This window comes from Eptesicus fuscus, chromosome 5, assembly GCF_027574615.1.
Source record: "Eptesicus fuscus isolate TK198812 chromosome 5, DD_ASM_mEF_20220401, whole genome shotgun sequence".
Lineage (NCBI taxonomy): Eukaryota > Metazoa > Chordata > Mammalia > Chiroptera > Vespertilionidae > Eptesicus > Eptesicus fuscus.
Window position 1 is genome coordinate 92239105 of NC_072477.1, and position 24826 is coordinate 92263930.

General features: G+C 40.6%; 1 protein-coding gene across 2 annotated transcripts in view; it reads left to right on the forward strand.

Annotated features, from left to right (window-relative positions):
• SPAG6 (sperm associated antigen 6) overlaps positions 1 to 24237 on the forward strand; it is a 59974-nt gene extending 35737 nt beyond the window's left edge. Inside the window, exons 5-11 of one of the 2 annotated variants that reach the window (XM_054715617.1) lie at positions 2323 to 2528; positions 3415 to 3588; positions 5746 to 5898; positions 10065 to 10256; positions 16028 to 16144; positions 18735 to 18880; positions 24086 to 24237. In XM_054715617.1, coding sequence (XP_054571592.1) covers positions 2323 to 2528; positions 3415 to 3588; positions 5746 to 5898; positions 10065 to 10256; positions 16028 to 16144; positions 18735 to 18880; positions 24086 to 24155 — 1058 coding nt within the window. In that variant the 3' untranslated portion in view covers positions 24156 to 24237. The remainder of the gene's footprint in view (positions 1 to 2322; positions 2529 to 3414; positions 3589 to 5745; positions 5899 to 10064; positions 10257 to 16027; positions 16145 to 18734; positions 18881 to 24085) is intronic. The other variant, XM_054715618.1, reaches the window with a different exon arrangement.
• The last annotated feature ends 589 nt before the right edge of the window (positions 24238 to 24826 follow it).

A 24826-nucleotide genomic window follows, 5' to 3' on the forward strand; every position in this document is an offset into this window, starting at 1 on the left:
GACGCAGCGACACCGGACCAGCCCGCTGCCGTGCACCAGGCACACTGGAGCTTCGCTGAGCCCGCCGCCCAACGAGTTCTGCGGCAGCCGCCCTGGAGCTCTGAGAAAATGGCCGAAGGAATTGCTGAGAGGGAATTGACCAACAGGAATTGGGATCAAGAAGACGAAACCCCGCTGAGACCTGGGTCCGGGCGAGGCTGCGAGCCTCTGGGCTCGGGTGTGGTCACACGCCCTTGGGTCTAGGTGAGGCCTCACGCCCCTGGGTCTGGGTGAGGCCACGCGCCCCTGGGTCCGGGTGAAGCTGAATCCTGGGTCCGGGTGAGGCCGTGTGCCCCTGGATCCGGGTAAGGCTGGGTCCCGGGACCGGGTGAGGCCGTGCGCCCCTGGATCCGGGTGAGGCCACGTGACCAGGGGTCTGGGAGAGGTCACGCGCCCCTGGGTCTGGGTGAGGCCACGTGCCCCTGGGTCTAGGTGAAGCTAGATCCCGGGTCCGGGTGAGGCCGTGTGCCCCTGGATCCGGGTGAGGCTGGGTCCCGGGTCCGGGTGAGGCCTCGCGCACCTAGGTCCGGGTGAGGCCTCGCGCCCCTGGGTCTGGGTGAGGCCATGTGTCCCTGGATCCGGGTGAGGCCTCACGCACCTAGGTCCGGGTGAGGCCACGTGCCCCTGGGTCTGGGAGAGGCCACGCGCCCCCGGGTCCGGGTGAGGCCATGTGTCCCTGGATCCGGGTGAGGCTGGGTCCCGGGTCCGGGTGAGGCCTCACGCACCTAGGTCCGGGTGAAGCCACGCGCCCCTGGGTCTGGGAGAGGCCACGCGCCCTTGGGTCCGGGTGAGGCCATGTGTCCCTGGATCCGGGTGAGGCCTCACGCACCTAGGTCCGGGTGAGGCCACGCGCCCCTGGGTCTGGGAGAGGCCACGCGCCCCCGGGTCCAGGTGAGGCCATGTGTCCCTGGATCCGGGTGAGGCTGGGTCCCGGGTCTGGGTGAGGCCTCGCGCACCTAGCTCCGGGTGAGGCCACGCGCCGCTGGGTCTGGGAGAGGCCACGCGCCCCTGGGTCAAGGTGAGGCCATGTGTCCCTGGATCCGGGTGAGGCCTCACGCACCTAGGTCCGGGTGAGGCCACGTGCCCCTGGGTCTGGGAGAGGCCTTGCGCCCCTGGGTCCGAGTGAAGCTGGATCCTGGGTCTGGGTGAGGCCGTGTGCCCCTGGATCCAGGTGAGACTGGGTCCCGGGCCCGTGTGAGGCCACGCGCCCCCTGGATCTGGGTGAGGCCATGTGCCCCTGAGTCCGGGTGGAGCCGTGCCCCTGGGTCCGGCCGAGACCAAACCAGAGGGAGTCGGACCTCTGTTACCAACATTTGTCCACCATCCAGAGCTGAGGGGTCAGTGCTGACATGTACACATAAGGAACTGGTGGACATTGAAATTGGGTCTCAAAAGAAAAGTTGGTCCAGAAAGAAACTCACTACAGACTGATTCATTTGCCTGTCAGCATAACTATTATTGCTCGTCTCACATTCAGTTCTTATAAGTATATCTCTAGTGACACATGATCTTGCTCATCTAGGGGAAATGATGAACAACATAGACTGATGAACAAGAACAGAACCAGAAACAAGGAGGCATCGATCGGACTATCAGACCTCAGAGGGAGGATAGGGGAGGGTGGGGGAGAGGGGGAGAGATCAACCAAAGGACTTGTGTGCATGCATATGAGCCTATCCAATGGTTAAGTTCAACAGGGGGTTGGGGCATCCGTGGGGAGGGGTGTGGGATGGGAATGGGGGGATGAGGACAAATATGTGACACCTTAATCAATAAAGAAATTTAAAAAAATAATAAAGAAAAATAAATAAATAAATAAAAATAAAATACTGTAAGATTAAAGAGATTTTAAAATCGACATTATTAGCACAAGATTCATGTTAATCTTTACTCATGTAAATAGTACAAAATACTGCCTAATTAGTGTGGTTGGTAAATTTTTGGTACTTCTATTTTCTCTGCTATTGTAAACCGTGTATACAATGCTTGCCTACTAGAAGTGCAGAAGTGTCAGAGCTTCAACAGCTGGCATCTGCATACTCTCTTAAAAAAACAAACAAGCCATTTTAGCCAAATCTACCTCAAATGTGTTCATGTAGTTGGAGGTCCATCTATTGACCTGTATTCTTTTCAGCTCCGGATGGTCCACGTGGTTTATGAAGCAAATACAGATGTCGAGACGGTGAACTACCTCCCCTTTTTTGCTTTGCTGTATCTGTCGGGGAGAAGAATGGCTTGCAGAGGGCCAGTCACCCATACTCACTCCTTTTCTTGGACCCACAGAACTGTCACAGGCTGTGGTGGATGCGGGAGCAGTTCCTCTGTTAGTGCTTTGTATCCAGGAGCCAGAAATTGCTTTGAAAAGGATTGCTGCTTCGGACCTCAGTGATATTTCAAAGCATTCGCCAGAGTTAGCACAGACAGTAGTGGATGCAGGAGCTATTGCTCACTTAGCCCAGATGATTCTGAACCCTGATGCTAAATTGAAGGTATTTAAATATAAGTTAGAAAACAGACTTTTGTTAATCTAAGAAAATGGAAAATGTGTACAGATGAATATATTTTCAAAAATAATTTGTAAATTATCATTGAAAACAGATATGACTATGTTATGTGTTTGGTCTTTTCATATGTGAAATATATGCTGTAAGGATTAGGTAATAAAGACATGACTGGGAAAAATATGTGCAATGCTAAAAAGTAGAAGTAGCATCAGTATTAACATTAATACTAAAATAAGGAATCACAAAATGATTCAATCTCAGAGTGGGAAGGCACCTAAAGGTTTTCTAGCCCACCACTATATTTAAGTTTATTATGAAAGTTGTCATATATTTATGTTTGTCTTTTTTATAGCTTCCTAAAATCTGATTTTCAGTTAATAGTCTCTAATTATACTTTTATATGCTAATAGTTAGTTATATCTTTAATATTTTTAAATTGTTAATGTTAACTAAGCAATAGAAAGTTCTTTGAAATATTATCGGCATCAAGCCAAACATAAGATGTTCCTTCTGCCTGATTTTTTTGTACTGTATTACCACATATATTGTAAATGAACAGTTTAAGTATTACATAATTAAGAAATAGTATTTATCCTGAGGTTATATTCTTGATCATCTGTGATAGAGATTTAAATAGTCCACATAAAACTGTGACATTTAATATGGAAATTAGGGAATTTAAGAAATTGAGTATTTATGTTTAAGACTAGGATGTGAACGTCTCAAGACTCAGAAATCTTATGTTATGTTACATATGTAGTTGTTTTTTCTTTTTATAAAGGAATTTGTATTAAGCTGCTTAAATTATATCTGATCTCTGCAGTGGACTCTATGTAATGCTTTGTTTCATTTTGGATTTTTTGCTTGATAGCGTCAGGTCCTTTCAGCTCTCAGTCAGATTGCAAAACATTCTGTGGATCTGGCTGAAATGGTGGTTGAAGCAGAGATTTTTCCAGTTGTACTTACCTGCCTGAAGGACAAGGATGAATATGTGAAGAAAAATGCTTCTACTTTAATTCGAGAGATTGCAAAACATACACCCGAGGTAAAAAAAAAAAAATAGTTTTTCAAATACAATAATATTAGTTAGTTTTCATTGTAAAGTAAAACATCAATTTGTAACAAGGCCCAGGTGCTGCGTCACATGATTTGGTTAGGGCAGGGCTTCTCATCGTGAGCACTGTGCACATTTTGCACTAGATAATTCTTTGTTGTGGGGGGCTGTCCTGTCCTTTCACTAAAGTTTAAAGTCCTCATTCTTTATTTCACCTAACATCTTCACTTGCTTGAAATTTTTTATAATTGAAGTGTAATAATCAGCTAGTAACCACTGTTTGCAAAGGGGGATAATTAGGCTAAGATATTTCAAGTCTGACATTGTCATTCAGCATTCAATGAGTAATCTGCTTCATAGTCACTAATTGTGATTGGGACTTTCAGTAGATAGCTAGTTAGGAACTAGCCCTAGGCTTATTAGTGTCTGGGTGAGAAATTTTGACATCCATTAGAATAGGGATAAAAGTTGTGCTATCGATGCATGAAAATTGAAGCACAGCATAAACTCCACACAGTATATTTGTACATTCAAAATTGGATTAATTATAGACCAATGGAACAGAACAGAGAACCCAGAAATTGACCCAAGCCACTATGCTCAATTAATATTTGACAAAGGAGATAAGAGCATACATTGGAGCAGAGACAGTTTCTTCAATAAATGGTGTTGGGAAAATTGGACAGATACATGCAAAAAAATGAAACTAGACCGCCAACTTACACTATACACAAAAATAAACTCAAAATGGATGAAAGACTTAAATATAAGATGTGAAGCCATAAAAGTCCTAGAAGAAACCATAGGCACCAAAATCTCAAACATCTCTCATACCAATATGTTTATTGATACATCTCCTAGGATAATGGAAACTAAGGAGAAAATAAACAAATGGGACTACATGAAAATAAAAAGTTTCTGCACAGCAAAAGAAACCATCATCAAAATAACAAGAAAGCCTACATGGGAGAACATATTTGCCAACAATACATCTGATAAGGGGTTAATCTCCAAATTATATAGAGAACTCATACAACTTAACAAAAGGAAGACAAACAATCCAATTAATAAATGGGCAAAGACCTAAATAGACACTTCTCCAAAGTGGACATACAGAAGGCCAAGAGACACATGAAAACATGCTCAAAGTCACTAATCATCCAAGAGATATAAATCAAAACAACAATGAGATATCACCTCACACCTGTCAGAATGGCTATCATCAACAAATCAACCAACAACAAGTGTTGGAGGTTGTGGAGAAAAGGAACCCTCGTACACTGCTGGTGGGAATGCAGACTGGTACAGCCACTGTGGAGAACAGTATGGAATTTCCTCTAAAAATTAAAAATGGAACTCCCATTTGACCCAGTCATCTCACTTCTAGGAATATATCCTAAGAAACCTGAAACACTCATCAGAAAGAAGATATGCACCCCTATGTTCATAGAAACACAATTTACAATAGCTAAGACTTAGAAACAGCCTAACTGCCCATTAGCAAATGAGTGGATTAGAAAACTATGGTACATCTACACAATGGAATACTACGCTGCTATAAAAAAAAGGGAATTCTTACCATTTGCAGCAGCATGGATAGACTTGGAGAGCATTATGCTAAGTGAAATAAGCCAGTCAGTGAAAGAAAAATACCACATGATCTCACTCATTTATGGATAATAAAGAACATTATAAACTGATGAACAAAAATAGAAACAGAGGCAGATAAGCATCGAACAGACTGTTGAACCTCAGAGGGAAGGCTGGGGAGGGTGAGTGGAAGAGATCGGCCAATGAACTTGTATGCATATAAGCATAACCCATAGACACAATGGGGTGATGAGGGTCTGAGGGGGTGGGGTAGGACGGGAGCGGGCTGGAAGAAGTTAATGGGGAAAAAAAGAAGACCTATGTAATATTTTCAACAATAAAGATTAAAAGAAAAAAAATCAATGGAAAATATACTTGGGTGAGGATTGACCCCAAAAAAATTGGATTATTATATTTGTATGTTTTTAATAATTATAGAGATTTCATTAAATCATATTTCAAATTTTACCAGGTGTTTTCGGGTCCTAAGTAAAAATGTTTGACAAGTAAAGTTATGTTTAACCATCTTATGCTTCACAGTCACCTTCCTTTCCTTAGCTTTCACAGCTGATAGTGAACGCAGGAGGAGTGGCGGCCGTGATTGACTGCATCGGGTCTTGCAAAGGGAACATACGGCTGCCTGGCATCATGATGCTTGGTTACGTGGCGGCTCATTCTGAGAACCTGGCAATGGCGGTGATCATTAGCAAGGTGTGTTCTTGCTCGGTTTTCTTCTAGTTATTGCAGTGAGATATTCTAAGACAGAACCATGGTAATACTCTCCCACCGATCATAAAATGTAACTGACCAGAGAGAAAGAAACCTGAAGAATTAATCAGGGTTCATTAGTAAGTTTCCAAAAGAAATGCTTGAAGTAAAGTTTACTTTCAGGCAGTTTATAATTTCACTCAGTATTTAATATCTACAAAATATCAATACCTCTGAGTATTAGTGTTACCTTTATTGACACATTCAGTGTACTTGTATCCTTGAAGGAATCCTACCTAATAATAGACAAATATGCAAATTGACTGTACCTTCGCTATGCCCGCGATTGGCCAGGAGGCACGGGGGGGCGGGACTTGGGGTGGCTGGGGTGGCCGATTAGGCCGGCGGGACGCTGAGCTCGCATCGCCAGCGGCTCAAGCTCAGCGTCTGCGCCATGGCTGTGCTGCGGCACAGAAGGGGCCTCTGGGGCAGCGAGCTCATGTCCCACCGCGGACCATCAAAAGTGTGGGAGCTGGGTGCCTGTCCGCTCAGGCACCAGGCCTTTCAGAAGCCTCCGCCGCACTGGAGGCTTCTGTGCACCAGCGGACAGCCACCCAGCTCCCCCGCGATCGAAAGCGAAAGCATGTAGGGGACCCTACACATGCATGATTCAATCATGCACTGGGCCTCTAGTGAGTATATATTTACAAACATGTGAAGCATACTTTGACTAAAGACTATTCTTATAAATTACATGCCCGGTGGTCATGCTCCCCTTACCTGCCATTTGGGCAGGAGATGACAATGGCTAGGACATCCCTTTTTATCCACTTTCCTTCAGCTTTCATGAACTAATTTCTCTTTTTAGATGTAGGCAATTCAGAGCACATGTCAGATAGTGATGTTTTGTGTCTTTGCTCTAAGAATTTGGCCTCATTTCAATTTACAACTTGGTATTAACACACCATACAGTGTATCCCTGACACACAGTAGGTGCCCAGAAATATTGATTAAATGAATAATTATTGATCCTCCAGAGAAACGCTTCAGAAGCTGTGTGCTTACAGTGTCTCCAGCAACCCTCTCGGGTGCGGGTTTCTTATCAGCATAGAAAATCAGCTGCTGTGTGTTAAACAGAAGTGTGGCTATTTTTTTAATCCCTTGCTAATCCTTAGAATAAAAGGGAGCCTCAGATCTTTATCTCCTACATATTCCTTGATAATTCTTTGCTTAACTCACTTTTTATCCTACGCTTTTCCTTTTGTTCTTCTATTACCACAGACTATGATAGTGACTAGAACAGGAGTGCTGCTTTCTGAAGGGTCACTGTGGGGATAGCACTGGGATTTTTGATTCTTGGTTCTTTTGTGGATCGCAGAAAGCTTATATATAGGCAGAATCATGAAAGAAGCAGCAACTGCTTTTGCTTCCTGTATTTCCTCTCCAAACTAACCCACCCCACCCCACTTTGGTCCAGGGTTGCTGCTGGCCTCGCCCACCTCATTGTCTCTCAGTTAGTTGAAGATCTCAGTTAGTTGAGAGAAACCGCACAGCTATGTGTCGTTCTTTTTCCTACATAGGACTCTAAGGACTAATAGCAGTGCTTCACATGTAAATAATACTTCATAATTTCAAAGCACATTCATGCTTCTTATCTCGTTAGCCATTCATAACAACTGAGGCTGGGGTGGAGGAGGCTGACCTCTTTTCCTCCTGCTTCTTCAGTCTTGCTATGTCCCAGAATATGGACTTTCTAGAAAGTTGCCTCATTCTGAAGACAGGTCTGACCTTTTGTATTGGCAGATAGACATTTTTAGTTGGAGAAAGAGAAGCCAATGAAGAAATACGGCAGGTCTCTTGAGAAAATTGGTCTTAATAATCAAATTTAAAGGCATGGAGGGGAAAAGTGTACATGATCATTGGGATTTTGCTATGGTAGCATGATGTTGTGACATTGACTTTAGTGGTACTAAATTTAAGGTGATAATTATTATCGTCTCAAATTAGTTAGAAAGTTATTCCTATACAGAATCTGGAATTATAATTTGATTTGGCAATTGGATTCTTCCTTAGATATAGAAACAGATGTAGGCCTTTTAGTTAATTCTGTTTTGATTATTTAGATAAAACTGAAGCCTGAAATGCAAAATGCGAGCACGCACTACTTGTGTAACAAAAGTAATAATTTCTACTTTGACATTCAGTCATGTTAGAATGGTCAAAACTATCACTTAAAAGTTGACCAAGCCCTGGTTAAGCATCATCCCATACAACAAAAGATCACCAGTCAATTCCTGGTCAGGGCACATGCCTGGGTTGAAGGCTTAATCCCCAGTACGGGGCATGCAGGAAGCAGCCAATCTATGATTCCTCTCTCACATGGAAGTTTCTCTCTCTCTCTCTCTCTCTCTCTCTCTCTCTCTCTCTCTCTCTCTCTCTCTCTTTCTCTCTCTCTGTCTTTCTTCTTTCTTCCTTCCTCCCTCTCTAAAATAAAATAAATTTTTAAAAAAACATATTTAAAATAAAATAAAAGCTGACCAAAATTAATGGACATTTATTTACTAGTTCAGGAAAGGTCTTTGTAGTGAACATATTTAATCTAAAAGTTACTTAAGTAGAATTCTGGCTCATATTATTCATTGGATTTCAAATCTATAGTAGTTACTTTGTTGTCGGATCTATTATACTTAGTGAAAAGGCAATTTTATTATTTTTTTTTCTAGTCAACTCTATTTTTATTTATTTATTTATTTATTTAAATTTCTTTATTGATTAACGTGTCACATATTTGTCTTCATCCCCCCATTCCCATCCCACACCCCTCCCCACGGATGCCCCAACCCCCTGTTGAACTTAACCATTGGATAGGCTCATATGCATGCACACAAGTCCTTTGGTTGATCTCTCCCCCCTCCCCGCACCCTCCCCTATCCTCCCTCTGAGGCCCGATAGTCCGATCGATGCCTCCTTGTTTCTGGTTCTGTTCTTGTTCCTCAGTCTATGTTGTTCATCATTTCCCCTAGATGAGCGAGATCATATGTCACTAGATATATACTTATAAGAACTGAATGTGAGACGGGCAATAATAGTTATGCTGACAGGCAAATGAATCAGTCTGTAGTGAGTTTCTTTCTGGACCAACAGTTCTTTTGAGACCCAATTTCAATGTCCACCAGTTCCTTATGTGTACATGTCAGCACTGACCCCTCAGCTCTGGATGGTGGACAAATGGTGGTAACGGAGGTCCGACTCCCTCTGGTTTGGTCTCGGCTGGACCCAGGGGCACGGCTTCACCCGGACTCAGGGGCACGTGGCCTCACCCAGACCCAAGGGGCACGTGGCCCCACCCGGGCCCGGGACCCAGCCTCACCCGGATGGATCCAGGGGCACACGGCCTCACCCGGACCCAGGATCCGGCTTCACCCGTACCCAGGGGCGCAAGGCCTCACCCGGACCCAGGAGCACATGGCCTCTCCCAGACCCAGGGGCGCGTGGCCTCACCCGGACCTAGGTGCGCGAGGCCTCACCCGGATCCAGGGACACATGGCCTCACCCGGACCCAGGGGCACGTGGCCCCTCCCAGACCCAGGGGCGCGTGGCCTCACCCGGACCCGGGACCCAGCCTCACCCGGATCCAGGGACACATGGCCTCACCTGGACCCAGGGGTGCGTGGCCTCTCCCAGACCCAGGGGCACGTGGCCTCATCCAGATCTAGGTGCGTGAGGCCTCACCCGGATCCAGGGACACATGGCCTCACCCGGACCCAGGGGCCCGTGGTGAAAAGGCAATTTTAAAGGATTCTAAATTAAGTTTTTTACCAAAGTAAAATAAAAGATTTTAAAATCTAAGCATTTAAATTTGTCACAGTGGAATCTGGCTTTGCCTGCATACTAATCTGTGGCATCTATTGTTTGGTTAAATACCTCTGTATTTGGTGAGTAAATGCTAGCAGAGATCATTTAGTTGAATTGCAACAGATAATTAAGGTAAATTTGTTCTAGTCATTTTATTGACTTGAAAAATGACAGCCCCTGTGCTGTGCCCATTTATTGAACCATCTAGGGAAAAAGATCAAGGCCAAATGATTTCTTCTAATGTTTGGGAGACACGGAGACTCTTTCATACTGGTCTGGATTCATAACACTTGCTCTTTTGATCAACGCTGCAGGGTGTGCCCCAGCTGTCAGTCTGCTTGTCCGAAGAACCAGAAGATCACATCAAGGCTGCCACTGCCTGGGCCTTGGCACAGATCGGGAGACACACTCCGGAGCACGCACGGGCCGTCGCAGTCACAAACATTCTGCCCGTGCTGCTCTCTTTGTACATGTCGGCAGAAAGCTCTGAGGATCTTCAAGTAAAAGCAAGTGCTTACTTCTTACTGTTTCGTGAAGATTTGTTAGATTTTGACTCAATGTGTAATTTAAAATATCTTAATTTTCATTATGGACAATATTGCTTTTATGAGTCAAGAAATACAAATTTATCAGAAGAACTGAGGAGGGTATTCTTTGAAAATGGGTTACCCTTGTCTCTAAACATCAGTGATATGTTTTAAAGAAAGATCTTTGCAGATGCAAAGTTGTTTGTAAAATGAATGTCAGGTTGTTGCCTTCTACATTCCTGTTGCTTTTTCTTATAGAATAGGCATTGAAGAATAATAGAATCTTGGAGTTAGAATTGGCTGCAGAGTAAGTCCATCTTACATTAAAAGTTGAGTCCGATCTGGCTGGTGTGGCTCAATGATTGAGGGTCAACCTATGAACCAGGAGGTCATGGTTTGATTCCTGGTCAGGGCATATGCCCCAGTTGCAGCTCAATCCCCAGTAGGGGGCGTGCAAGAGGCAGCCAATCAATGATTCTCTCATCATTGATGTTTCTATCTCTTTCCCTCTCCCTTCCTCTCTGAAATCAATATAAAAATATCAATATAAACCGATATAAAAATACATATTATTTTAAAATTTGATTCCAAAAGAACTTAAGGTGCTTTCAAATGTAAATGTAACTGGGCAAGGGGTGTTCCTGAAGCCATGATCCACTTCTCCTAACTCCAAGTCTGCCTATTTTTTAAAATTATATGTCCTAAATTTGTTCCTTAAAAGAAAAATGTCCACATTATTCACTAAATTAAACATTCTAAAATATGTATTTTTTTAAATCCAGCTTTCTGAAAAAATATTACTGGCTACTAAACTGATTCACAAAACATGACTATAAAGTAGGACAGGTTGTTTAATAATTATAGAATTTTAAAGAAAGAAAACACTACCTCATTCGGAAAAAGTTATTTTTTAAAACAACTTTTAGAATTGAGTTGGATTTAAAGAAGTGCACAGAAAAGACAATAATTCAAAGTAAAATTAAGAAGTGTTAAATTATATTTAATTTTTAATTAAAATAAGAAACTAACAAATAGGTGGACAAAAGTAGGTTTACAATTATAATACAAATAAATATAGTAATTAATTAATAATACAAGAATAAACTGTTTCACATACTCACAACTGTAAACCTACTTTTGCCCACCCCATATACTTTACATACTACCAAGTTTATATAACTTGGCTTTAAATAAATTATAATGATATTATGATGTATAAATATCACTGGAGTAAAATATAATTTTTATTGTGTTTTATTTTAACAAAGGTAGTTTTAGTAAAATATTTAGATTTACTAATAGAAGTTAAGGTTCCTCCTGCCTACATTTGATACAATATTTACTTTCAGAAAATATTTTCTTATCTCGTTAGCCATTAGTCTATCAATCATTGTACTATTAGCAATCTTCCAGGGCTTTAAGTCAAGCATATCTAACACGGGCCAAATAAACAAGGTTTAAGTTTATGGGGGCCGCAAAAAAACAAAAGCTTCAATTTTCATAGAAAAGTAGGTTTATTTCTCTAGAGACATGCTGAATACAAAGGCCTGAAATAAATGAGTAATCATTAACATAAAATAATAGAACATTTTAATAAAAATTAATATATTTTCTTGAACATTGACTTACCAGACACTGAATAACTGCACAAATTAATAAGTAACGCAAATAAACCTATTTTTCTTGTTCTCCAAAAGTGAAATATCTCCTGTTGCACACACCAAACAAGTCAGTCCAAGACTAATGACGTGGCAATCGGCTGCTAAAATATTCGCTGCTAGTATTAGTGGAGAGAAATGGTGCACCTGCGCATAAGGTGCATAAGGGAAATGAATGCAACACAATTATAGTAATCAGTCATTAGAGAATGTTGTAGTTTGTTATTCATAACTAGTGGCCCGGTGCACAAAATTCGTGCATGGGGGGAGGGGTGGACTCAGCCCGGCCTGCACCCTCTCGCAATCCGGGACCACTGGCTCCTAACCACTCACCTGCCTGCCTGCCTGATCGCCCCTAACCACTCTGCCTGCCTGCCTGATCGCCCCCAACTGTCCCCCCTTCCAGTCTGATCACCCCTAACTACCCCACCCTGCTGGCCTGCTCACCCCCAACTGCCTCCCCCTGCCGGCCTAATCACTCCCAACTGCCCCCCTGCCGGCCTGCTCGCCCCCAACTCCCCCCCCCCGCTGGTCTAATTGCCCAAACTTCCCCCCCCCCGCCGGCCTGCTCACCCCCAACTGCCCCCCCACTGGCCTGATCGCCCCCAACTGCCCCCCTGCCAGACTGCTTGCCCCCAACTGCCCCCCCGCCATCCTGCTCGTCCCCAACTGCCCCCCTGCCAGCCTGATCACCCCCAACTTCTCCCCCTGCCGGCCTGATCACCCCCAACTCCCCCCTGCCATCCTGCTTGCCCCCAACTGCGCCCCCTGCCGGCCTGCTCTCCCCCAACTGCCCTCCCCTCCTGACCTGATCACCCCTAACTGCCTCTGCCTCAGCCCTGCCACCATGACTTTGTCTGGAAGGACATCTGGAAGGTCTCCAGATCTAATTAGCATATTACCCTTTTATTAGTATAGATTATGTATAACAGGATATTGTAAAAATTAAGTTACGAAATTTTTATTAAAACATTTCTTACATACCATTATATTGGCTGTGCTGCAAAAATATACATTGTGGGCCACATGCAGCCTGCAGGCTGTGAGTTTGACATGCTTGCTTTAAGTCCATCCAAATATTTTCTTAATGTAGAGACTTGATCATCCTTTTTTTTTCTTCCCCAAGGTCTCTTGGATTCTATAAGTTGTTGGGTGAGAGATCACGTCTGTTTGATTTGACATTATCTCAGTAGGGAAAATGCAACCAAGAGCTTCAGGAACTGTCTATTGGCATTTCTCATTTGTTACTCTGTGGCAGCTTTCAAATTATAAGGCCATGTTTAAGTTTATTTTGTCTGTCCCAAAAGCATGCCAATTTCTATAAGCATTCTCTAATTGGTTCTGATCCAAGAGAACCAAAATTTGTTATACTAATTCCAATTTGTTATACTACTTGGAATTTCTTGCCTATTTTCATATATAGCCTTACTATCTGCCTGTACGTATGTTATTTCAAATACCTGATTAAAAACTGAAAAAAATACATCTTTTTAATAAGCTTACCCATATATATTTTTTAAATATTCAGGCAATTGCATTTTCATTTGTTTTGATTTAGAGTCATCCTATTGAAATGTTAGTTTTGGCATTTGAATAAGTTCATTCTATCACCTTAGTTATAAAACTATTTCTAAGATAATCATTTGATTTATTATGTTCTTATCATGATGGTTCTTCCCTTTAATTTTTAGCAGCTTTACTGAAATATAATTCATCTACCATATAGTTTACCCATTGAAAGTGTACAATTCATTGGCTTTTAGTATATTCACAGAATTGTGCAACCACAACTCACTTTAATTTTAGGTCATTTTTATTCCCCCATTTGCCATCATTCCATATCTTCCCTACCTAGTCTCAGGCAACCATTAATTTACTTTCTGTCTTTGTGTATTTGTCTCTTCTGAACATTTGATTTAAATTGAATCACACAATATATGTGGCCTTTTGTGCCTGGCTTCTTTATTTGGCATAAGTTTCAAGGCTCATTCTTGGATAGCATATATCGTTATTTGTTCCTTCTTATTGCAAAATAATATTGTATTGTATTGTATGCCACATTTTGTTTAGCCAATGAAGTTGTTAAAAATCTTAAATCCAGAAATTGACAAGTAAATAAAATCTTAATTAATATATTGATATTCCTTTCATGCTGGGCAATACAGCTGATTATTAATCATGACATACGTTCCTATCTAGAAGTATATATAAACATAAATCTAGTATATTTCTTGACGAAGGATAGTAAAGCTCAGTGAATTTCTAGTGTCATTAGAAGTTCTAATGCTCCAGGGTTCTTGATTAATAACTTGACAGTGTATCACCGATTTGGAACTGTTAGAATTAGAGTAAGGCTGTCTGCATGGGGCGGTGAATGTGGTCTCTGCTGTACTGTTAGTCACCCTTGTCAGCAGTTAAGGTAAATATACTGACCTGCTAAAGTCACCATGATCCTAAGATAGTTCATCACAAAGGTAACCAGGTGCGTTGAGAATTGAGAGTTTAATTCCAATTTGTTATACTACTTGTGGGAAAAAATTGTGCTGCGTTACTTAATGGGTTTTTTTTTTTTAATCTAGCTTATAAAACAATATTTGAGAACAAATATCAAGAGATAAGAGATTATAAGACTGCTTAGCGTGGGTCTCAGGGAAACCATCAATTCAAGAGTTTCTTTATTTGAGAGCACAAATGTGATTAAAGTTTTTGTAGAATACATTTATCAACTATAAAATTCATGAAGTGAACATCATAATGCTCTTTGACATTCAAGAGCATTGCTGACTGTTGAGTAACGTGATTCCAGAAGACCAGGTCAGCTAAGGTCTCAGAGAGAGAACAGGTGATCGATTGATCAGAGGAAGGAGATACTGAAGCACAAACCACAAACACACAAGCAGATGTGGATTTCCAGTGGAAAACAGCTGTAGATAAACCCAGTTGTGAAGCCTTCCAAAGGGAAGGGGGCAGGCTTTCATACAAGGCAACAGAATCACAACCAGCCATGGCCTTAGAGCTGACTGCAGGGATGTGCTACAGTCACATCAGAGCTCTTCTCCAGCTCCACTTTTGGCAGGGGGGCAGCACCACGTGGTGTCACCATGGAGTATCGATGCTGGGGGAGGGTGGGAAAGGTACCTGCAGGTACTTATTCTTTCGCTTGTGGGTGAGACACTCCCTGTTGTTGAGTGTTCCTCTACAGTTGAGTAGATCCTGTTGTGCCTCTGTGAGTGGGGCAATTTCTACCCGTGACCTATAGCAGCATATCTGCAAGTGCTCATTGAATATTGCACACAGTAGGATATTTCTGACTCCACACCTATAAGTCATGAAGCCTTTTGGAGAACATAGAATGCCTGATAATGGCACTCTACAGTAAACTAAGTATTTTCTCATATTTGTTGATTGGAAGGAATAGGACATTAGTTATCTCACAGTTTCACATATACAAATTTTATACTTAATAAAATATAATACTTATTAATTTTTAGTCTATAGCTTTATGATTTCTAATTTCAATTTCCTCATAGGTGTTTTAAGAGCTCAATAACACACTATACATTTTAAAATTTGGCACAAAGACAACTGGCAGGGTATCTATACATATAAAAGCCTAAGCGACTGTTACAACCGGTCGACCAAACGACCAGTCAACCATTTGCTATGACATGCACTGACTACCAGGGGGCAGACAACTCAATGCAGGAGTTGCCCCCAGGTGGTCAGTGTGCTCCCACAGCCAACCTCCCGAGAATGGCCAACCTCCCGTGGTCCCTCCCCCCAGCTGGCCAACCTCCCGACCCAGATTGGCCCGATCGGGACTGGGTAAGACGGGCCCCGATCGGCCCTGATCACTGACCAGGCCGAGGGACCCACCCATGCACAAATTCGTGCACCAGGCCTCTAGTTCTATGATAAAACCAATGAAAGATAGTAGCTTTTCTGACAACTATTTTTTAAAATGAAACAACTGCAGCTTAGACCAGGAAATTGATTTTATTTTTTTTAATTCCAGAAACATGAGAAATGTAATGTGGTCAAGCTTTAATCAATTGCTTACTTTGATATGTATTTTGCTTTGTGTTTCAACAGAGTAAAAAGGCCATAAAGAGTATCTTACAGAAATGCACCTATTTACCAGCCCTGGAGCCATTTCTCTACGATGCTCCTCCCAATATCCTAAAGCATGTGGTTGGACAGTTCAGTAAGGTAAGACGTGCTCTTAGCCTGCAAGTAGGGGGAGAAAATGAAGATGAATTAACTTGTTTTGTCTGGTGGATCAATGTTTTCTGTAAGATGGGAGCAGGGTTCTCCTACTTTCACTGATTGTATTGACAGGGATGGTAACATAGATTAATAAATTCACACATACATAATCCACACTTCCTTCTTTCTCATGGTCTCTTAACCATCTTTTTTAGTGTTCTTGGGAATAAATAGTATGTCAACACATAAAACCCTCATAATATAATTTATATTGGTAAGTAACTTTTAGTAATTCCCCTGGTGTCTGTTAGACTCACGCATCTGGGAACACTGCAAAGATCTTATAAAGAAAAGAAGAACGGTCTCTGAGGCACTGAAATATTCTTCCCAAAGGTCATGCAATTACCAGAGATGCTTCTCAGACAGTCATTTGAAGTTAATTGAATTATTTTATGAACAATTTAAACAAATGCAGCTGTTATATTTCTTAGATTATTACAGATTAAAAGTAGTAAAGTAGGAAGGTCAAGTTGCTAGCGGTGGGCAGCAGCCAGCAGGACTGACTACTGATAGCAAAAGCTGAGAGAGAATGGCCGCATTGCCACAGCCACTAATGGCCAGGATGGTGACCCTAAGCTATCAAGAACTGGTTAAATTGTGCGCAGGAGCCTTGATTTAAGAAAAATCAGTCACCAAAGTAAATAAAAATAAATCAGTGAAATTTGCGAAAGGTTAGACAGCCAAGATAAAATAAAGACAGTACCTCATATTATGTACTCCTATAAATATGCCTATGGGAATATTTGCTTCAGGCAGAATTTTGTGTTTTCTTAATCTAAGGGCACCAGAGCATTGGAAAGAGATGGGAAAGCTAGGCAGAAGGCAAAAAGATAGTAGTTGACTGTGGCTGGGGACAGACAGGAGGCATGAAAACCCTCCAGACCAAAAGAATATCTAAAACTGATATATCTGTGGGCCATTCCACTTTTTTTTTTTTTTTTTTTTTTGATGAACCAAACCATTTTCTTTATTTTGCATGGTGTTTTATAGCAGATTTAGCAAAAGACTTTAAGTATTAAGTTATTACCAACACTCATAAAACATTCCACTTTTTAAAAATATATACTAGTGTAATCTTTTACTGTCCAGGTGATGTGTATTGACATTCTATTAGCCTGATCCTTTTGTAGTTTTCAGTATCTGTTAAATGCCTACACGTACCCTGTAAAGCTTTGAGAGATAACACAAAAAAGAATAAGACAACGTTCTTCTTCAAGGAACTTTGTAATCTAGCTGAGGAGACCAAAAGAAACAATTAGAAAGCACTTCAGTGTGGGAGGCTTCATAATAAACTTTTCTAAAAAGAAGGAATAAGTGAATGTAGTCTGAGGTACTCCTGGGGGGCTTTAGTGGAGGAAGTGCAAGTGAAAAAAAGCTGGTTTTGAAGAAAGAGTAAGAATGGTGGGGATAGAAAGGGTGTTTCTGTCAGAGGGAACAGTAGCGAGGACCACGGAAGAGAGTGGGAATCCCCACATTGAGAACCCCCTTTCCAGGACCTTCCTTGTCTGGTCGGCTGTTGTCGTGCATAATCAATTCCTTCATCTGCACCGGCTCTTTCTTCTCAACACACCAACATCCGCTATCAAACCCAGTGACTTTCTTTAGTTCTTATTGGTTGCTTAGAATCTTAAAATCTCTTGGGTTGATTTCTTAACTTTCCTGATTCTTCTATCTCTTTAACATCTCCTCAATTTCCTTTTCCTGCCTACTCCTTCGTATGTTCATTCCTTTGTTGAACATTAATTGAGCATCTATTAGGCACCAGGCATTAGAGAAATAAATTAATGAATAAATGTACAATTTCCGCCTTCATGACATTTATGTGTGCAGACATATAGACTGATAACTAAAATATTTTGTGGCAAGTGCATGGGGCTTAACACAGTGCCGTGAGAGAAGAAAAGTACCTAACATCCTGGGATAAGAGAGTAGGGATGTCTCAGAGGAAGTTTCTTAGAGGAGGTAACACCTGAGCTGAATCTTAAAAGACAAGCAAGAGTTAGCCAAGAAATGGGGGGAGGTGTGTGGAAGATGGAAGGGCATTCTAGGAGAGGGAACAGCATGGGCAAAGGCAAGAAATGGCCTGTCATGTACCCTTTGAGATTATTGAACAAAATTTGGGATAGAGATTGGTGGGAAAGGAAGCAGGAGAGGTATTTAGTTGCTGGGTCACGGAAGGCTTTCTGCGCCTCGTTAAGGTGTGTGCCTTTAATTCTGTAGGTAGTGGGAAAATGTTGAATGGGGGTCAGCAAAGGAGAGACAACACTTTATGTTTTATGTACATGAGTGGATCTCCATTGCCTTTGCTCATATTCATTGCCTTTATTTCATATGCACAACATAAAAAGTTCATACATTTCTAAAAAGACTGAATTTTACCTTTAATCATCAGCAAAATTTAGGCTCATTATGTTACAGGTATGGTAGACACACATTCTCTCTTACATTTTCTCGGATATATTATTGCTTTTCAGCAGTAACACTCCAACTTGGAAAAGCAAATCTGACATCTTAATGTGCTTCACTTTTCAAGGTGCTGCCACATGACAGCAAAGCTCGACGACTGTTTGTAACAAGTGGTGGACTTAAAAAGGTTCAAGAGATAAAAGCCGAACCTGGGTCTCTCCTACAAGAATACATCAACAGCATTAACAACTGCTACCCAGAGGAAATAGTAAGGTGGGAAAAATAGACTTTGAGATGTTCAAAATTAGAATGTGGTTTTTCTGTTTTCAAATCTGTATTTTATAATCCACTCTGTCAAAATACTACATGAGACCAGTGCATACCTTCACCCCTGCTCTTGATCAGTTTTCCCTGCAAATGAAATAATGTTCTGATTGACACACACATTTCCAAATCAAACTGGAATGGCAATTGAGACATTTCTGTACTAATCTAGGACATGCTTCATAAAGAATACCCAATACAGAGTTCAAATTAAATTAATCTTTAATGTGAACCTGATTTAGAAAAGGGCCTGTGGATTCTGATTTTCATAGTTCCCTAGATATATTATTAAGCTCACACTTCTATTAATGGCAGTATTACAAATAGAAAAAGAGATATGTTGAGTGTCAAAAAGAAAGTTACAATCCATATTTGAAAAAACAACTAAATAAATAATGTTGTCTATGCTATGCAGGTGCTTTATAGTAATATAGGAGGAAGCTACTTTTAAGATTAATTTTTTCTAATGAGGTTGATTTGAAGAGGATTAAACCTAAGCCTCAGACCTTGTAATCCTAAAAGAGAACCATATCACTAACCCCAAAATAATTATGTGGAAAAAATGCCCACAACACATGCAGAATTAAAGGCCATATTTTTCTAATCCTGCACTTATTTCTTACTTTCTCAAATTCAGGGGTCCTCAAACTTTTTAAACAGGGAGCCAGTTCACTGTCCCTAAGACCGTTGGAGGGCCGGACTATAGTTTAAAAAAAACTATGAACAAATTCCTAAGCACACTGCACGTATCTTATTTTGAAGTAAAAAAACAAAACAGCAAAAACACCCGCATGCGGCCCGCGGGCCGTAGTTTCAGGACGCCTGCTCTAATTAATATTAGAGAATATAATTCCAATTTTAAAATTTGTTATCCTATATAATAAAAGGCTAATATGCAAACTGTCCCCCCAACTGGGAGTTCAACTGGGAGTTCAACCAGGAGTTCGACCAGGGGGCGGGGCTGGCCAGCCAACCACCCGCGACCCCTCTGCCCAGCCAGCCCGGCCCCCGATCGGCCCCCCACCTGTACACGAATTCATGCACCGGGCCTCTAGTAACATATAAATAATTCTTCCTATTTAATATTAGTGATTCTTAATACATATGGTAACATTGATTCTAAAAACACAAAAATAATTTTATTTAAGATTAAAATCTGTTTTCTGTTCACATATATTCTACAGATAAATTCTTTCCAAAGAGATAAGTTTATGCACTTTTGGAGGTTTATGAGAACTCCTTGACCAAAAGAGTTCCAATAAGTGAGCTTTGAAAATATTAGTTCATATAAAATATACCCAAGGAATAGTATATCATAAAATGTATATCTACTATATATACTTTACAAATGTGATATATCAAAAAGTTTATATAACATTAGAGGCCGAGTGCATGAATTCGTGCACCAGTGGGGTCCCTTGGCCTGGCCTATGGGATCGGGCTGAAACCGGGTCTCTGACATCTCCAAAGGGGTCCCGGATTGTGAGAGGGTGCAGGCCAGCCCAAGGGACCCCACCAGTGCACAATCAGGGCCAGGGAGGGATATGGGAGGTTGGCCAGCCGGGGAGGGATCGCGGGAGTGCTCCAGGGAGTGTCCAGCCTGTCACGCTCAGTCCCAATTGGCCGGACCCCAGCAGCAAGCTAGCCTACTGGTCAGAGCATCTGCCCCCTGGTGGTCAGTGCACATCACAGCAACTGGTCAACGGGTTGACTGCCTGCCCCCTGGTGGTCAATGCACATTATAGCAAGCAGTTAAGCAGCCTTAGCATATCATTAGCATATTATGCTTTGATTGGTTGAATGGCCAACCGGTTGACCAGATACTTAGCATATTAGGCTTTTATTTTATAGGATATATATTATGTGTAAAACTACTAAATGATGAAAATATAAAAATCTTTTCTCAAGAAAAAAATAGTTAATTTTTACACATTTGCACATCCCTTTTGGAAGAATGCTATTTTATGTAAGTTTAAAATAACTTCCAATACAATTTTCTAATATAAACAAAATTATAGAAAAATGAAAACTAAAGGGCCCCCAAATGGAATGGCCTATTAGAATTAACCAATGGTAAAGAACTTTCTTGAACAGAAGTTGTCTTTCTACACTTTTCTAAGATTATTTTACAGAGCACAAAGGGAAAGAAAAACTCTGTCATGTTAGAATCTAATTTGGTGTTTTGTCAAAATACCACTGTAAATTTTTCAGTTCTAACATTCTGTGATCTGGGATTTTATTTTTAAAATTAGAGGCCCGGTGCACGAAATTTGTACACAGGTGGCCTATCAGGGCCTTCCCGCTGCTGGCCGGGGCCTCCCTTCCCTGACTGCCGGCTGCCATCCAGGGCTTTCCTTAATTCTGCAGCGCCCCTTGGTGGTCAGCACACATCAATAGTGAGTGATCAGTCTCCCAGTCAAACTCCAGTGGGGACAATTTGCATATTAGGCTTTTATATATATTGATTGGCTAATTATCATGAAGAATTTTGGTTAGCTGACTTTTTTAAATTTCTGATATATTTTTTAAAGCATTAGGTTCTATAAAATGGTGTTTTATAGAAATCTTTGAAACATTGTTTATGAAAAGAGACAATATAACCTTTAAATGGTTTTATTTTTACAATCATATTTTCAAGAATCACTTGAAGACTCTTTTAGAACTAATTCTTTACAAGACAAATTATCAATGATCACATTCTCTCTGCTCTTTTTAGCCTAAATATCTACTTTATATTGCCTTCCAATTTTAGTAATCTTTAAAAATTTCTAATGAAGATAGTTGGTATGATGAGAGAGAAGGCACCCAGGACTAGAGGCTAGAAGATTTAAGTTCTAGTCCTTGTCCATGCCACAGCCAGAGATATTTTTGGAACTCTTTTGTCTTTTGAATCTCTGCCTAAATTAGGGAGGGGAAGATGCTTTTAGGAATCTTCTAATTTGGGGAGAGAAGCATGCATACAACTCTTCCATTTGGCACATTTCTGATAATGGTAACTGTATAATAACCAAAATTCTACATGGATCTATGGTAAGGTTAATTCAATTATACTCTTAAAAGCCATAGAGAGCCCTAGCTGGTTTCATTCAGTGGATAGAGCATCAGCCTGCAGACTGAAGGGTCCCAGGTTCGATTCCAGCCAAGGGCACATGCCCAAGATGTGGGCTTGATCCCCAGTTGGGGGTGTGCAGGAGGCAGCCAATCAATGATTCTCTCTCATCATTGATGTTTCTATCTCTCTCCCTCTCCCTTCCTCTCTGAAATCAATAAAGATATCTTTTTTTTTTAAGTTTGAACAACTATTTTTTAAAAAGCCATAGAGAAAAAAATTGGAATAGCAGTGGTTGACGGGCAGAAAAAAAGAAATTTCCTGTTCTTTTTTTGGAGGTTCATTTCAATCCCTTTATAAAGAGTATGTGGTTAGCACCTACCATATAGTAGCACAATTTTTAAAGTTTGGGTTTTTATTTGTAATCTACTTCTTGCTATTGAAATTAAAAAATACCTTTCTTGTGTCTGACATATTTATAAGGCCTAGGAAGGTGAGGCCTACTTTAAAATTTGTGACTAACTCAGAGAAAGCAGTTGTGAATTCCTCAGTGTATGAATACTTTGAAGAGATCCACTTGTTGAAGGACTTTTCTAGAGTAGGAGGCTTTTAGAGAAACAGCATCCTTTAAGGTAGCTTTTTACGTTTGTCTGTATGTATCTGTTTAACTATGGCTACCTATAAGAGCACCCTATTGAGAAAATACAGCTCTGTTTCATCCTATAACTTGACAAATTATGGAATAAATTAGTATACTCTCAATTATGAATTTTTAAGTCAAGCATCCAAGGATAAAGATAACTAACAAAGGACAAAGCAAGCCTCAAACATTAGGTTTTATCTGGAGAAAACACCTTATGAGTATTCGTTATTTTAAGTGTTTCAGAAAGTTTTAAATTACAGTTTAGTTTTTTAGTCATTTATTATATTCTAGAATGTCTGCCAAATTTTACTTGACATATTTTATATGCATGTAAGTTCTTTCCATGGTATATGAATCATCCCACAATATACTAATCAATATATTTAATACTTTTATACTAAATCTTTTATAAAATGTTCTATTTATAAATACAAATTTATAGGTGCCCAAGAACAAATGAAATCAATTAACTTCCTAGGTATGTATGATGGAATATTTGTAAAACACTTATGAAATAGTTCTGTAATATGAATTATGCTTCCAAAAATTTTTTTATGTTTGACCAGACCTGATTAAAACTGCATTGTGAATAATCCCTAAGACAATCTGAATGCAGGAGTTGATTAGTAATGATAGATTGTGTTGTCTAACTTATGAAAAAAAATCTATTAGTTATGATCATTAAAGCAACATCAGTCACTTGACATAATAAAACAAGTCACTTTAATGAATACTATCACTGGGTCCCAGTATCTTACTTTGAAGATATCCATTCTTTGCCACTGCATTGAAAGCCCTTAAATGTTTTGTTATTTATCTAGCACAGTCTTGTGAGTTGGTGTTCTTTCTTTTTTTTTTTTTTTTTAATCCTCACCTGAGGATATGTTAAGAAAGAGGAAGAGAGGAAAGAAGGGAGAGAGAGAAATATGGACTGGCTGCCTCCCATATGCACCCCGACAGGGGATCAAATCTGCAACCTAGTATGTGCCCTGACAGGGAATCGAACCTGAAACCTTTTGGTGTATGGGATGCCACTCCAACCAACCGAGCCATATGGCCAGGGCAATGTTCTTTTTTTTTTTTTTTAATATGTTTTTATTGATTTCAGAGAGGAAGGGAGAGGGAGAGATAGACACGTCAATGATGAGAGAGAATCATTCATCAGCTGCCTCCTGCATGCCCTCCATTGGGGACGAGCCCGCAACCCAGGCATGTGCCCTTGACTGGAATCGAACCTGGGACCCTTCAGTCCACAGGCTGATACTCTATCCACTGAGCCAAACCAGCTAGGGCAATGTTCTTTTCCTGATAGGCTCTAGCCTTGTGCACAAGCATTACTGGAGCATAATTCAGAGGTTTGATTCTTAGAATTACTTCAGATAAATACAACCTTTTATTGAATCTTTTGTGCCTACTGAGCTAAATCTTTTCACCAGTATCTAATAAAAATTTTCTTTTTCAGGTATTATTCTCCTGGATATTCAGATACACTTTTGCAGAGAGTGGACAGCTATCAACCACTTACTAACTAAGCAAAGTTACATTTATATATTCAAATTCACAGCAGAGTAATTATGAATAATAGTTAAATAAAGGACTTTCTAAATATTTGAACTAAGTATACTCTAGATTTATTCAATGTAAAGTACCTTTAGGTAATATTTTCAATTTTATGTAATACTTTAAAAAATAGTGACTTGACTATGTGAGAAACTATTCATGATCTCTTACAGAGGATTTACTCTAAAAGTAGATATAAAGACATTAAATAATTTAAGGCATTTGTTATTGCTCTATTAAAAACCACACATACACACACATACACACACACACACACACACACACACACACACACACCTCCAACTAGAGACAGATAAAATATAATATTCAAAAACTCAGTTATTTTGGCCAATTCTTCATAGGCATAAGCAAAGAAAACTGGGCTTACAAATTCTACAGCAGGTTATAGAAAGGAAATAGTTGAAAGAGGAAACTGATTGACAGAAGCACAGACTCTAATGCTGGTGACATAAATGCATTAATCTAGCACATAGACTTTGTGAATAGCCTGTCATAGATAACCTTAAGAACTTAGGAAACTCCTTTTCATCCCAAGTTTTCTAAGGTCTTTTCTTACCTTACCTAAACTGTTTCTTACCTTTCCTGGCCAGAGAGGATAGGTCAACATTAAGCATTATGCTAC